Source organism: Capra hircus, chromosome 7, assembly GCF_001704415.2.
Source record: "Capra hircus breed San Clemente chromosome 7, ASM170441v1, whole genome shotgun sequence".
In the NCBI taxonomy this organism is placed as follows: domain Eukaryota; kingdom Metazoa; phylum Chordata; class Mammalia; order Artiodactyla; family Bovidae; genus Capra; species Capra hircus.
The window spans coordinates 84788284-84803111 of record NC_030814.1 but is presented as its reverse complement, the minus strand read 5'-3'; the positions used below and the strand labels follow the sequence as shown (position 1 = coordinate 84803111).

The 14828-nt window shown below is 35.1% G+C and overlaps 1 protein-coding gene across 2 annotated transcripts in view; it reads right to left on the bottom strand.

The window, feature by feature from the left end:
* Positions 1 to 14828, bottom strand: part of SLC12A2 (solute carrier family 12 member 2) — a 95785-nt gene that overhangs the window by 46906 nt on the left and 34051 nt on the right. For both annotated transcript variants that reach the window (XM_013965349.2, XM_018050705.1), the window contains exons 5-9: positions 9062 to 9201; positions 7263 to 7373; positions 6571 to 6679; positions 2101 to 2228; positions 1920 to 2004 (exon numbers count right to left, since the gene is read on the bottom strand). In XM_013965349.2, coding sequence (XP_013820803.1) covers positions 1920 to 2004; positions 2101 to 2228; positions 6571 to 6679; positions 7263 to 7373; positions 9062 to 9201 — 573 coding nt within the window. The remainder of the gene's footprint in view (positions 1 to 1919; positions 2005 to 2100; positions 2229 to 6570; positions 6680 to 7262; positions 7374 to 9061; positions 9202 to 14828) is intronic.

The window sequence follows — 14828 nt, the reverse complement described above, 5'->3', positions numbered from 1 at the left end:
AAAGAAATTCATGGTACTGACTGTATGTACTTGCTTATAACAGTAATAGAATACAGTGTATTACAGTTAAGAAATTCTTTACCTGGAACAGAATCTGGAAAGCATCATGGTCCCCAGTATTGAGTCAGTGAAATGAAACCTTATAAAGTATGTATATGTATATACTTAAAAATCTTCTAAACATCACTGTGAAAATGATATATTAGCAAAATCATTTCCTGTACTACTTGATTAAAATGTCCTAAAGCAAATACAGAAACACTATGTTGAAAGAGTTCCAAATGGCAGAAACAGTTTCACATGCTCTGAATACTTTCTATTTAAAATGTGCCAAAGATCAGACTTGAGTTAACATCAATCTTCTGTGAGGAAAAGTAATTTAAACATGAATGAATTATATAATTCTATTTAAACCTTTGTATCAAGTAAGTCCACCCTGATAATACGAAAATATAAGGTGGGAGGAGTTGGGGAGGGATAGTCTGGGACTCTGGGGTAAGCAGATGTAAACTATTACACATAGAATGAATAAAAAACAAAGTTCTACTATATAGCACAGGGAACTATATTCAATATCCTAGTAAAACTATAATGGAAAAGATTAGTAAAAATAATGTATATCCACATATAACTGAGTCACTTTGCTGTAAAGCACGAATTAACACAACATTGTAAATCAACTCTACTGCAATAAAAAATAAATGAAAAAATTTAAAAAAGAAAACATATAGTATCTGAGATTTGCAGCAGACTAAATAATCAAATACTATGAAAAATAATATATTCTATAGTTAATTAATTTGGAGTTTGTGATTCTTTTGATTAGTACTAGACTATGATTTATTCTTCTAGTATGCTTAAAATTTTTAACTGTAAAACCTGAATTTTAGAATTTAGACATTAAACATAGCGCTTATACTTTAGGAATATGATTTCTGGATGAAGTATTTAATTTCATGAATGTACAATAAATTCAAGACAACAGCATCGATAGTCAGTGTATGCAAATTATATGTAAAATCAGTAGTTATTAAATCTTTCCTAGACTAGAATGTTTCAGTTATAGAACCTATCTTAAATTAGTCTTCCAAAATTATTTACTTACTTACTTATAAATAAAAACACCAAAACCCTCTTTGTCATGAAAATAATTTTTAAAGGCAGTGCTATTATCTTATTTTTGGCAGCAAAACTGGCTTCCTCACACATAAAAGATTTAGAGACTGGCTGACCTCTTAAGTCCTTTCTTCAAGTACTATGATTACATCAATGTATTAAAATAGCTTAAAATCATTTTCATTAATTTACTAATACTTTTCATTCAATGTAGTATCTTATTAATTGCAATCAAATTTTTATGGTAAAAAATGTCAGGTTCTGTTTAATGGCCTTGAAATAATATTAACAGAGTAAGATTACATAAAAATATAAAAAATAACCACCATAAACAAAAATATGCTAAAATTCGTGAAGATAAGAAAGTAAAATTCATTTACTTCTACACATGAATTATATTTTCTGTAAATATGTCTCAGTGAAATTTAAGAATCTGCAGATGAGACTTTACATAACTTTCTAACTTACTATATAATTAAATAAAAACCCCAGACAAGAAACAATAGAGTATTTGGTGGCTTAGACAACATGTATTAAGTCACCACTAGCTTTTGCCTGGAGAATCCCAGGGACGGGGGAGCCTGCTGGGCTGCCGTCCATGGGATTGCACAGAGTCGGACATGACTGAAGCGATTTAGCAGCAGCAGCCTACTTAAGTACTTTTGAAGTAAAATACAAAACTCCCATGTCTTTTTATTGAAATAGTTCTTAATTTAAAAGTTAGAAATATCATGAAAATGAATACTTATAGTATATACATCATTAAATGACTGAAACACATAGAGAAATGTAAGGTTATTTACCTACAGATACTGCAATTCCTATGTAAACCAGCGTAGTAATTAAAATGGCTAAGAGTGTTCCTTTGGGTATGGCTGACTGAGGATCCTAGAAGACAAAAACATTTTTTAAAGTCTACCTTTAAAAATAAATATATGTATATCATTTTTATATGAAATCAGTAAAGTACTTTATAATACTTACTGCAAGATCACCTGAGATATTTGCTCCGGCCAGAATGCCAGTTGCAGCAGGAAAAAAGATGGCAAATACAGAAAAAAAGGTCTCTTCATCTCGAAAATCTGGCCCAAAGTTCTCATTAAATATTTCAGCTATAGAGAATAAAACATTTTTGGCAATTAATGGATAGCAAATTAGGCCATAAAATTTTAGGTTAAGAGTAAGTGGTGATTTATGATCCCTAACTTTTCTTCAGTTCCAGTAACTGGTAAATTCTTGAATATTTTCTAATTCAAGTATTGGTGTTCCCCTTTTCTTATATAAGGAAAACAGTTTACAGCCAAAATGGTGGTTTGATCTGGTTCATGCACTATTATTTTGTATACCTTACTAATTATATTTGAAATACCTCTAACTTGACTCTTAAGACAGGCCAAGAGGTTAAAGAAACAAGGAAGCAGGAAGAACAAAAAAAAGGACATCACACTAACCCGGAACTGTTTGTTTCCCTTACATACAACTTATCTGTACTGTCTTCTCTATGTCCTAGGGGTGAACTGTTTGAATTTTGAGGCCATCCATCAGGCATCTAGATAATTTTTAGCTAAGACAAACTAGGCAAAGGTCCTTTCCATTTCAATAATAATGAAAGTGTCAACGAGTTCCTGCTATTTCCATCTATTCTAATAGGTCCTCAAATTGAAACAAACAATAAACTGTCATCCATCCATCCATCCATCCATCCGGTATCTGAGTATACATCATGTGCCAATACTGGAGCCATCTGGTATCTCAAGGTACTGAGGAAGTCCAATAGCAACAAGCTACCTTCATGGAACTTAAAATTATCAATAGCAGTAGTAGTTGTAGTTTAGTCACTAAGTTGTGTCCAACTCTTGCGACCCCATAGCCTGCCATGAATCTGTCCATGGGATTCTCCAGGCGAGAATACTGGAGTGGGTTGCCATTTCCTTCTCCAGGGGATCTTCCTGACCCAGGAATCGAACCCAAGTCTCCTGCATCGCAGGTAGATTCTTTAGCAACTAAACTACAAGGGAAGCCCTCGTGGTATCAATAGGGAGCTACCAAATATATAAGTAAAAAAAAACAAAAGGCTACTGCAAACAGCAGTAAAAGTACTCAATGCAAACAGGGTGTTGTGACAAATAATCAGAGAGAGATAATCTAATTCAATGTGTTTATTACACAAAGCTAAAGTGATGCTTTAGAGAGACTAGAGATCACTTCAAGGAAATTAGAGATACCAAGGGAACATTTCATGCAAAGATGGGCTCGATAAAGGACAGAAATGGTATGGACCTAACAGAAGCAGAAGATATTAAGAAGAGGTGACAAGAATACACAGAAGAACTGTACAAAAAAGATCTTCATGACCCAGATAATCACAATGGTGTGATCACTCACCTAGAGCCAGACATCCTGGAATGTGAAGTCAAGTGGGCCTTAGAAAGCATCACTATGAACAAAGCTAGTAGAGGTGATGGAATTCCAATTGAGCTATTTCAAATGCTGAAAGATGATGCTGTGAAAGTGCTGCACTCAATATGCCAGCAAATTTGGAAAACTCAGCAGTGGCCACAGGACTGGAAAAGGTCAGCTTTCATTCCAATCCCAAAGAAAGGCAATGTCAAAGAATGCTCAAACTACCACACAATTGCACTCATCTCACACACTAGTAAAGTAATGCTCAAAATTCTCCAAGCCAGGCTTTAGCAATACATGAACTGTGAACTTCCAGATGTTCAAGCTGGTTTTAGAAAAGGCAGAGGACCCAGAGGTCAAATTGCCAACATCCACTTGATCATGGAAAAAGCAACAGAGTTCCAGAAAAATATGTATTTCTGCTTTATTGACTATGCCAAAGCCTTTGACTGTGTGGATCACAATAAACGGTGGAAAATTCTGAAAGAGATGGGAATACCAGACCACCTGATCTGCCTCTTGAGAAATCTGTATGCAGGTCAGGAAGCAACAGTTAGAACTGGACATGGAACAACAGACTGGTTCCAAATAGGAAAAGGAGTACGTCAAGGCTGAATATTGTCACCCTGCTTATTTAACTTCTATGCAGAATACATCATGAGAAACGCTGGGCTGGAAGAAGCACAAGCTGAAATCAAGATTGCCAGGAGAAATATCAATAACCTCAGATATGCAGACGACAACACCCTTAAGGCAGAAAGTGAAGAGGAACTAATAAGCCTCTTGATGAAAGTGAAAGTGGAGAGTGAAAAAGTTGGCTTAATGGTCAACATTCAGAAAACAAAGATCATGGCATCTGGTCCCATCACTTCATGGCAAATAGATGGGGAAATAGTGGAAACAGTGTCAGACTTTATTTTTGGGGACTCCAAAATCACTGCAGATGGTGACTGCAGCCATGAAATTAAAAGACGCTTACTCCTTGGAAGAAAAGTTATGGCCAACCTAGACAGCATATTCAAAAGCAGAGACATTACTTTGGCAACAAAGGTCCATCTAGTCAAGGCTATGGTTTTTCCTGTGGTCATGTATGGGTGTGAGAGTTGGAATGTGAAGAAGGCTGAGCGCTGTAGAATTGATGCTGTTGAACTGTGGTGTTGGAGGAGACTCTTGAGAGTCCCTTGGACTGCAAGGAGATCCAACCAATCCATTCTAAAGGAGATCAGCCCTGGGATTTCTTTGGAAGGAATGATGCTGAAACTGAAACTCCAGTACTTTGGCCACCTCACGCGAAGAGTTGACTTATTGGAAAAGACTCTGATGCTGGGAGGGATTGGGGGCAGGAGGAGAAGGGGATGACAGAGGATGAGATGGCTGGATGGCATCACGGACTCGATGGACGTGAGTCTGAGTGAACTCCGGGAGTTGGTGATGAACAGGGAGGCCTGGCGTGCTGCGATTCATGGGGTCACAAAGAGTCGGACACGACTGAGCGACTGAACTGAACTGAACTGAAAGTGATGCAACTAAGGAGTTAACACTTAAGTTGAGACTTTACGGAGCAGGAATCACCATGTGATGTTCCAGGGAAAGAGTACACCAGGAACAACCAACAACATATAGAAAGGCCCTGAGGCAGGAAGAAGGTTTAGCTCTTTTGAAGAACTAAAAGAAGGCAAAGCTCTCACAGTTCGGGCGAGATGAAATGAAATGGAAGGGATCAGCAGGGGTGAGATCATGCAAAATTTTATTCTATAAGAGTGTAGATTTTGTCCTCAATATAATGAAAAGCCAAGGTGGGCACAGAGTCATGGAAATGACATGGTATGATCAATGCTTATGTGGATGCTGCAGAGACAATGGACTGAAGGATCAGCATCTGAAGCAGGGAACCAATTAGAAGGTGACTGCAGTGGTTCAATCTAGTGATAGGAGAACAATGTACTGACAGAAGGATTAGAAAGAGAGCAAGTAGAAAACACTGAGATCCTGATTTCTTTCATGTATCAGGATGGAGAAGTTCAAGAAGGGTTAGTTAGGAGGGACATCAAATAAGCAGTTGAATATATACTTATATCTGGAGTTTAAAGGAGAGACCCAGGAGTAGAAATATGTCAGTCTCGTGAAAGTATTTTGAGCCATGAGAATAGATATTGCCAAAGGAAAGAATACAGTTAGAAAGCCCAGGACAACACTGTACAACTCTGACATTTAGAGGATGAAGGAAGAGAAGGGGAAACAGGAGTAAAAGACATAATGACCAGAGAATTAGGTAGGAAAGAACTCACTAGAATACAGTGTCTGACATCAAAGGAGAATGGGACAGCTAAACAGAATGTTGCCGAGAGTCAAGAGACTAAAAAAAACAAGGAGTTTTTGTCAATTTAACACAGGCAGACCCTTTACCCTAAGGGAAAGCAACTCTGATGCTACTGCAGCTCTTCTATCTGGCTTTCATTCTGCCTTGAAGAGACAGGTGCACGGCAGCTCAGTGGAGGGAGCGGGGCAGAGATACAGAAAGACACTTTATAAAACAATAAATGACACGTAAATTACACCTGTAGTGAAAGTGAAGAGGCAGAATGAAAAGGGTTATGGAAGATGAAAACTGGGAAATTCTCACACAATTAATAATGTAAACTGTAGAATTACATCAAGAAACTATTTCTAGTTGCTTTCACAGTCTCAGGCACTTTTAGACTATTGTGTTTAAATACAAGTAAAAGAATGGAAAAGCAACATTAGAACAGAAGTTACAATTTCAGTAACAAATTCCCCAAATGAGAACAAAAGTACTTTTCCTCAGTAGCACTGATTTCTCTATGTTTTATCACCTTTCATTTTGCTAATGATGAAAAATGAAAATTATAAATAAAAGTGCTTTTTTTTACTCCAATTATACAAAAAAGAAACCAAACTAAACTGGACTGTCAATTAGTTAGTCACTACACCAAACTCAATTACATTACAAAATATGAAAAATGTACTAAATTTACTTAACACTAGAATGATATAATGTGCACCTTAAAAAAAACATTCTTTCTTACTTACACTTATAACCAAAGAAACCTTTGGGCTTCTTGCTCTCCAATGGGATAAATGTTCCTATGACGAAATCAGCTATTGCAAGTAGTAGAATCACCAAAAGAACAATCTGAGCCTGAAATTTTAAACGTTAAAAATCAAAATCAAACATACTGTGTTGAGACACCAATTCAGTGCCACTGGAATATCACTCCCGTTAAGGGAAAAGATTTCTGTCTTGTTTTCCCAGAACCTCACACAGTGCTAAGCACAAAGCAGGTGCTTAATAAATTTTTGTTAAAGGAACAATCTCAGAATATTCAATACATTGGGGGAAAATGGAGAGCTAAAGTAGGGTCATGCCAACTATTTCCATAGTGAGTTAAAGATGTGCATGTTAGATGCACTAACAACACAAACGTTAAAATATAGAAAAAAATTATAGTACTGGTACTACCTTTAGTAACTCCCTCTGACATACCCCATAATTCATTTTTTCTTACATACTCTTTGATTACCTCTTTAAATGACTATTATTTCCAAATACTACCCACCTTGCCAAATAGAAATGACCTTGTATGTAAACGTCTTTGAAAATGGCCACTTAGGAACCTTCAAAATCTACAGGTATTACCGCACCTTAGAAAATACCTAAAATATAAGCTCTAAAAGTTTGTACATTCAACATTTACAGAGGTCCTAATGATACCATTACTTACTTTTGCCTCCCACTCCATTCCAGCTACTGAGATACCTAAGAGGATCACCACTGTAATGGCTCCAATAATCCGGATATCGTTGATTTCATCTATCATAAGTATGGAATGTTCCTACAAAAAGAAAACAATAGAATGAACAATATTATTTACTTCAGCTACATTCTTCCATTCTTTTTGAATCATTTTAGAGATATCACAGTTCTTCACAGATAGAAGTTGAATAAATTCCTATTTAAGGAATGAACAGGGAGATCTAGCAAAAAAAGAATGAATTACTGTTTACTATTGAGATGTCACTCAAACATCTGACGACATCAAAAATATGATCAAATATTAATACTGCTATATTTATAAAGACTCAAATTTAAAAAATGGATTGCTAACAAGCAAAAAAAAAAGTCATAATATGACTAAATAGTACTAATAGGATTTTTTTAAAGTTACAAAGCAGAAATATATTTGGTATTCACTGTGGTTAGTGAATTCAGCTTTCAACAGTCTCTTCCGTTGTATAAGGAAAAGAGATGAACACACTTTCATGCAGCTGTCCAAAGTCACAATGTTCCATTCTAAGAACAAAATTATTTGTGGCTAAAATAATGATATTAAAAACATATACTAAATTAAACAATGAAAGACTATGAATTCTTAATGATTATACTGTTTGCTTACTTCCTTTCCTCTGTCCCTTTGGCCTAGGCAGCTAAGGTCAATGCCAATGCAAGTATCAGTCCTTTTCAGATGTTACACTTCCTAATATACCATATACTACAGTATAAGAAGTTACAACCTAACATGAACAACTACAGCTGTCATTCAAGATTCTTCTCAGTTAATAAAATTGAATCCTATTTCTACTGCTTTAACTACACACATACTAATTACTCTTTTTAACTAAGTTCTCTTCTCAACTCCAGGGCAGTTATCATCAACCACTTCCTGGCCAGCTTGACTTACATATACCAAATCAGACATCCCAAACTGAAATGCTCTGTGTTCTCTATCTCACGGTAAATGGCATTACCATCCATCTAAATCAGTCCTCTTTTCTTGTTCTCAAATTTCCCACATCCCATCAATCAAGTCTACTTACTCAACCTATTAAAAACCACTCAAATACATCTCTCCAGCTCCACTCGTCACTGGTTTAATACTCACCAACATCTCTTCTCCCAGGATAGCTACAACCTTTTAAATTGTCTCCATGTCCAACTGTGACTCCTCACAATTCTCTACACTGTAATCATGTATTTTTTGAGGCACCTAACCTGATCATCATGGATCTCAACTCCAGATAAGATACAATCCAGGTTTAACAGCAAACAAGACCCTTCCTGACTTGATCCTTCTTTCTTCCCTCTTATCTTGAACCTCGTGCCACTTTGTGCTTCAGCCATACTGAAATATTTCCAGTTTTGTGTGTGTGTGTTTTTTTTTTAATAACACACCATACTCTACCCCTTCTAGGTCTTTTCTTTTCTTTTCTTTCCTATTTCCCTCATACCATATCTCACCTCTCCTATCTGGGTGCTAATGTCTTGACTCCCTTCCTTTGAAAATGCTGTCTTGACACTTCTCTGCCACTCTACTCCTGGATGGTAAATTAAGTGATCCTCCTAGTTTGTTAAGACCTCCTGCAGTTACCCATTTCTGACATTTGTTCGTCTATGTCCCACACTAAACTTCTTGAAGGACGAGTTTTATGTTCCTTGCTGCTTTCCTGGCATCTTACATGGTGAATGGCACGTAAATCCTCAGTAAAGATCCAGAAAACAAATGACTGGAAAAAGGTGAATTACCTTAAGCAACTCCACCACAGTTTCTGCAAATCCAACCACATACATGGCAACTGCGACAGCATTGGCAAAAGCGAAGATCAGGCCAATTGCACCACCAAATTCTGGCCCTAGACTTCTGGATATTAAATAATATGCTCCTCCTAAAGAAAAGAAAAAAACACAAGTACTAATGTTAGAATTTTAAATGTCAAATAATCCTTTCAATTACACAAGAGTTCACAAACACATGCCACCAGTGAACATAGCAGTTGAAGTAATAGGCGAGTGGGTGAGCATATTTTTAGGAAGAAACACCCAGAAAGAATTCTTTACAACCCACTTCATTCATAACAGTTCTGAACATCCAGAAGATTTTCCTCACATTAAATATAAAAATCATCCTGCTATTTAAGTCCCTACTTTCTTTTCTAAAGCTTAGATTAAAATGGCAACAGCCTCCTCCTCATATTCGGAGACATCAAGATCATTTCCCAATGATTTCCTAAGTAACATTTTTAATCTTAAATAACATTTAAAATGATAATTGACATGATTTCAGTTACTTAGTGTGGTAATTTGCTGAATGTGAATACCAAAGAAAAATGTAGGTAGCACAAGAAATTTAATGAACAGCACATACTGACATCCTGAAGAGACATAGTTTTATTATGTGAGTGAAAGTCACTCAGTCGTGTCCGACTCTTTGCAACCCCATGTACTATACAGTCCATGGAATTCTCCAGGCTAGAATACTGGAGTGGGTAGCCTTTCCCTTCAAGGGATCTTCCCAACCCAGGAATTGAACCCAGGTCTCCCCCATTGCAGGTGGATTCTTTACCAGCTGAGCCACAAGGGAAGCCCAGTTTTATTATAATAAAACTTAATTTATATTAATTTATTAATTTATATATTTAACATTTATATTATAAATTTATATTTATATTATAAATCCTGCCTAAATGGCAGAGCAGACAAAGACATTAAATGAGCTATTATCATGAAGCAAGTATTTTTCTAACTTAAATCAGTATTTTGATTCTGAGTCAGAGTAATACTTAACTAAAGTCTCTAAAAGCTCCCCTAAATTTCTAATTTATTTTTGGTTTCTAGGTCATAATCAACTTAGTTTTAATAGTACTGAAGTTACATTAAGTTATATACATTTTTCTAGACACTGATGAAATATTGTTCTTTTTGTTGATCGGTCGCTCAGTTGTATCTGACCCTTTGTGACCCCGTGGACTGCAGCACATCAGGCTTCCCTGTCCTTTAGAATCTTCTGGAACTTCCTCAAACTCATGTCCACTGAGTCAGTGAGGCCATCCAACCATCTCATTCTCTGTTGTCCCCTTCTCCTCCTGCCTTCAACCTTTCCCAGCATCAGGGTCTTTTCTAATGAGTCAGCCCTTCACATCAGGTGGTCAAAGTATTGGAGCTTCAGCATAGTCCTTCCAACGAATATTCAAGATCGACTTCTTTAGGATTGACTGGTTTGATCTCCTTGTTGTCCAAGGGACTTTCAAGAGTCTTCTCCAACACCACAGTTCAAAAGCATCAATTCTTTGGCGCTTAGCCTTCTTTATGGTCCCAACTCTCACATTTATACATGACTACTGGAAAAACCATAGCTTTAACTAGATGGACCTTTGTTGGCAAAATAAAGTCTCTGCTCTTTAATATGCTGTCTAGCTTTGTCATAGCTTTTCTTCCAAGGAGCAAGTGTCTTTTAATTTTATGGCTGCAGTCACCATCTGCAGGGATTTTGGAACCCAAGAAAATAAAGTCTGTCATTGCTTCCATTGTTTCCCCATCTATTTGCCATGAAGTGATGGGACCAGATGCCATGATCTTAGTTTTCTGAATGTTGAGTTTTAAGCCAGCTTTTTCACTCTCTCACTTTCAATAAAGAGGCTCTTTAGTTTCTCTTCATGTTCTGGCTTAAGGAAGTCTTAAAACAACATAATGAGGAAGTCTTAAAACCATATAATGAAGACAAATGAAACAACAGATTCTATAATTTAATAAATTACTAAATATGCAAACTTTATTTTGAAAATACCTGTAATAGGTTTTGGGGTTAATTTTATCAAGTTTCTCTAAATATTCTATAGTTTAAACCTACCCACCAAAACTTCCTCATTACAGTACAGTAGGCACAGATACAACACTGTAAAATAACTATGCTGCTGCTACTGCTGCTAAGTCGCTTCAGTTGTGTCCGACCCTGTGCAACCCCACAGATGGCAGCTCACCAGGCTCCCCTGTCCCTGGAATTCTTCAGGCAAGAACACTGGAGTGGGTTGCCATTTCCTTCTCCAATGCATGAGAGTGAAAAGTGAAAGTGAAGTCGCTCAGTTGACCCCATGAACTACAGCCTACTAGGCCAATTAAAAAAAAAAACTCTCTTAGTAATTCACTTTACCAATTAATCATTTTTATCATCTTTAAAATTCTGAAGAAAAAGAATTGCAACCTGATCATTTAGTGTTAGTCTCATTTTTTAAAATGAGATGAAATGACAAAAATTTTCCCCAAATACTTCTGAACACTAAAAATTCTAATGGACTTACATATAATGACAATTTTTATGTCAAAGAGCTAAAGTTAAAGATATTAAATCACATAATTAATCACACAGAAAATCCCTAGAATATCATTGAGTGAACTCCGGGAGTTGGTGATGGACAGGGAGGCCTGGTGTGCTGTGATTCATGGGGTCGCAAAGAGTCGGACATGACTGAGTGACTGAACTGAACTGAACTGATAGTTTATGAACATGTCATTTAATCTCAATATCAATAATGAATTAAGACAAGTATTATTTACCCTGACTTAATAGATAGGACAATTAAGTCACAATAAAAGGTTAACTGAAATCAGTCAGCCACTCATGTATTTCAATAGTTGATAATATTCTTTAGAAGGAGAAATACACCAAGAGAACCTATAAAAGCATAGAGTTCAGTTGTTATGTGTTTAAAGTTTTGATTTTCTGAAATTTCAAGGCTTTCTATTACTAATAAGAAAAATATATATATCTTAAGATGTATTTAACATTGGTAAAGATAACTAGAAGGGAAATAATGAATGTAAGTAACAAATTCTGACATTTCAGAACTATTTAAAAACCTTCCACTAATTGGGATACCTAAACTTAAAACTCAGGACCTACCTAGTTTCACTACTTTTTAAAATATTTTATTTTTTTTAGTGAAAATAAAAAGTTACACATGAAGAATATTTTAAAAGCATCTGCTCATCTTCCTATCTCATTTCTATTCCTGTGTCCTTGAGGCAACCAGTTTTAAGAGCTTTCTCCCCTCCCTTTTTTCCCTTAGCAACAAATAGTATAAAAGATCTACTGCTCTGAAAGGCTGGTCTATTTACTAATCAACACAGAGTGATACATACCTTAAAATAAAATGTTTATTTTGTAATTAAGTAAAATTATACATTTTATTTAATTCTAGCAAGTACAATTGACTTTTGAACAACACAGGTGTGAAATGCACAGGTCCACTTATATGTGGATTTTTTTCAATACACTGAAAATTTTTTTGGAGATTTGTGATAATTTGAAAAAACTCACAGATGAATCACATGGTATAGAAATACAGAAAAAATTAAGAACAAGTTAGGTATGTCATGAACACATACAAAGTATGTGGATACTAGTCTATCTTTACATAGGCTTAAGGTAAATGATACCTAATATGAAATTAGTGTTAATTTTCTTTCTAATACATTAACTTTGCTCAGAGAATTAACATACAAAACAAGCTGTGCTCCGTCCCTCCCTCTCTGGTAATTAGAGAAACTGCGCATCATTGCAGGTAAGTGGTTTTTAAAAAACATAACAGTGTTTATAATACTATACTATGAATATGACTATAATACTGTATGACATAAAAACTGTACAAGGATTCATTCATTAGTGTAGAGACCAGGCTACCATGATACAATCATATCATTATACTAGGCTACAATAAAGCAATCATATTGCTGCCTCTTTGTTTTCAAGTGTGAATTGCTATACCTGTAAAGAAATATAAATTCCATTTTTCACATTCTCTTTTCATTTGTTAAATGTTTTTTTAATTTCTCACATTTTAAAAAAACTTCTGTTGGAACATAGTTGATTTGCATGATGTCTTACTTTCAGGTGTACAACAAAGTGAATCTTTTCATTTTATCTCTAGTGTTAGTAATACATGTAACATATATAGTGTTTTGTAGCATATAAGACAATATTAATGCAGGTATTAACAAATGATTCATCTTGTAAAAAGATGATGTAAAACTTATGGCATCAGTATAGCATAGTACTATAAATGTACTTTTTCCTCACTAGAATTTTCTTGATAACATTTTATTCTCTCTGGCTTACTTTACTGTAAGAATACATATATGTATGTATATATATAATACATATACACAAAATATGTGTTAATTGATGGTTTATGTTACCTACAAGGCTTCTGGTCAACAGTAATCTATAGTTAAGTTTCGGGGAACTCAAAAGTTATACAAGGATTTTCAACTGCATAGGGATCATCAGCATCTCTAACCTATGTGTTATTCAAGGGACAACTGTACGATTATCATTCCCATTTTACATATGTGAAAATTCAGGCTTACAGAGGTCAAGTAACTTGACCACAGTCACACATATAGTAAAGGAAGAAATGGGCTTAAACTCAAGTCTCTCTGAGTGCTTATTCAGTACAGTATGTGAAATTAAATAACTTTTTATTATCATTGAATAAGCTGAAGAGTATAAAAAATTATGATGCATTAAAAGGCAGCAACAGAAAAAATAACTATTTTATTTACAAAAAAAATCTGTTGTTCAAGCAAACACAGAAAGTCGATAAGAAAAGATCCTCATGAACTCTCAAAATTTGGCAGTAAAATGCCGTGTCTTCTGAGTGTAGAAGACACCAATGAAGCACACACGAGAGATGTTAAGTAATGACAATACTATACACTGGGTTCCATTATTACTATATGTTGATTTGGGGATACATGTCCCTGCAGCTCTCAGTAGATTTCACATCAATAAACAAAACTCTGACTAGGTTAATCAACAGCTATATGATTACTGGCCATAAAACAAGTCACTATATATTTCGAAGAACTGAAATGACATAGCATTACTGACAGTAGTGCTGAATTGAATGTATGGACTTCCCCTAAATATGTTTTAAATTATGCAACATATTTTAAAGTAACCCATTAGTAAAAGAACAAATCACAAGGGAAATTAAAAAGTATTTTGAACTGAACAATAATGAAAAGAGAACCTATCAAAATCAGTGGGATAAACCTAAAGCAGGAATTACAGCTTTAAGTGCTAATATTAAAAAAAAAAAATGACACTTCTATTGAAAGTAAATAATATGAAATCAATGATCTAAGCTTCTACCTTAAGAAAACAGAAAAAAAGGAAAGCCTAATGTAGGAAAAAAAAAAAGTTAAAACCACAGGTGCAGAAAACAATAAAGAAAAATCAATTAAGGTGAAAACTGGCAAACTCTTTGAAAAAGTTGCCAGAACTATGACAAGAACAGTAAATTGAAATACTCCTAAGAAATCAAATTTGTAATACACACACACACATATACAAAACCACAGGCCCAGGAAGAAATAAGATCAATTTTACAAAAACTCTTTCAGAAAATTGAGGAAGAACCAATACTAACCAACACCCCTTATGAGTTGAGCTTAATCCTAATACCAAAACCTGACACAGATTATTACAAAAAAAGAAAAATTTAGACAAATATTT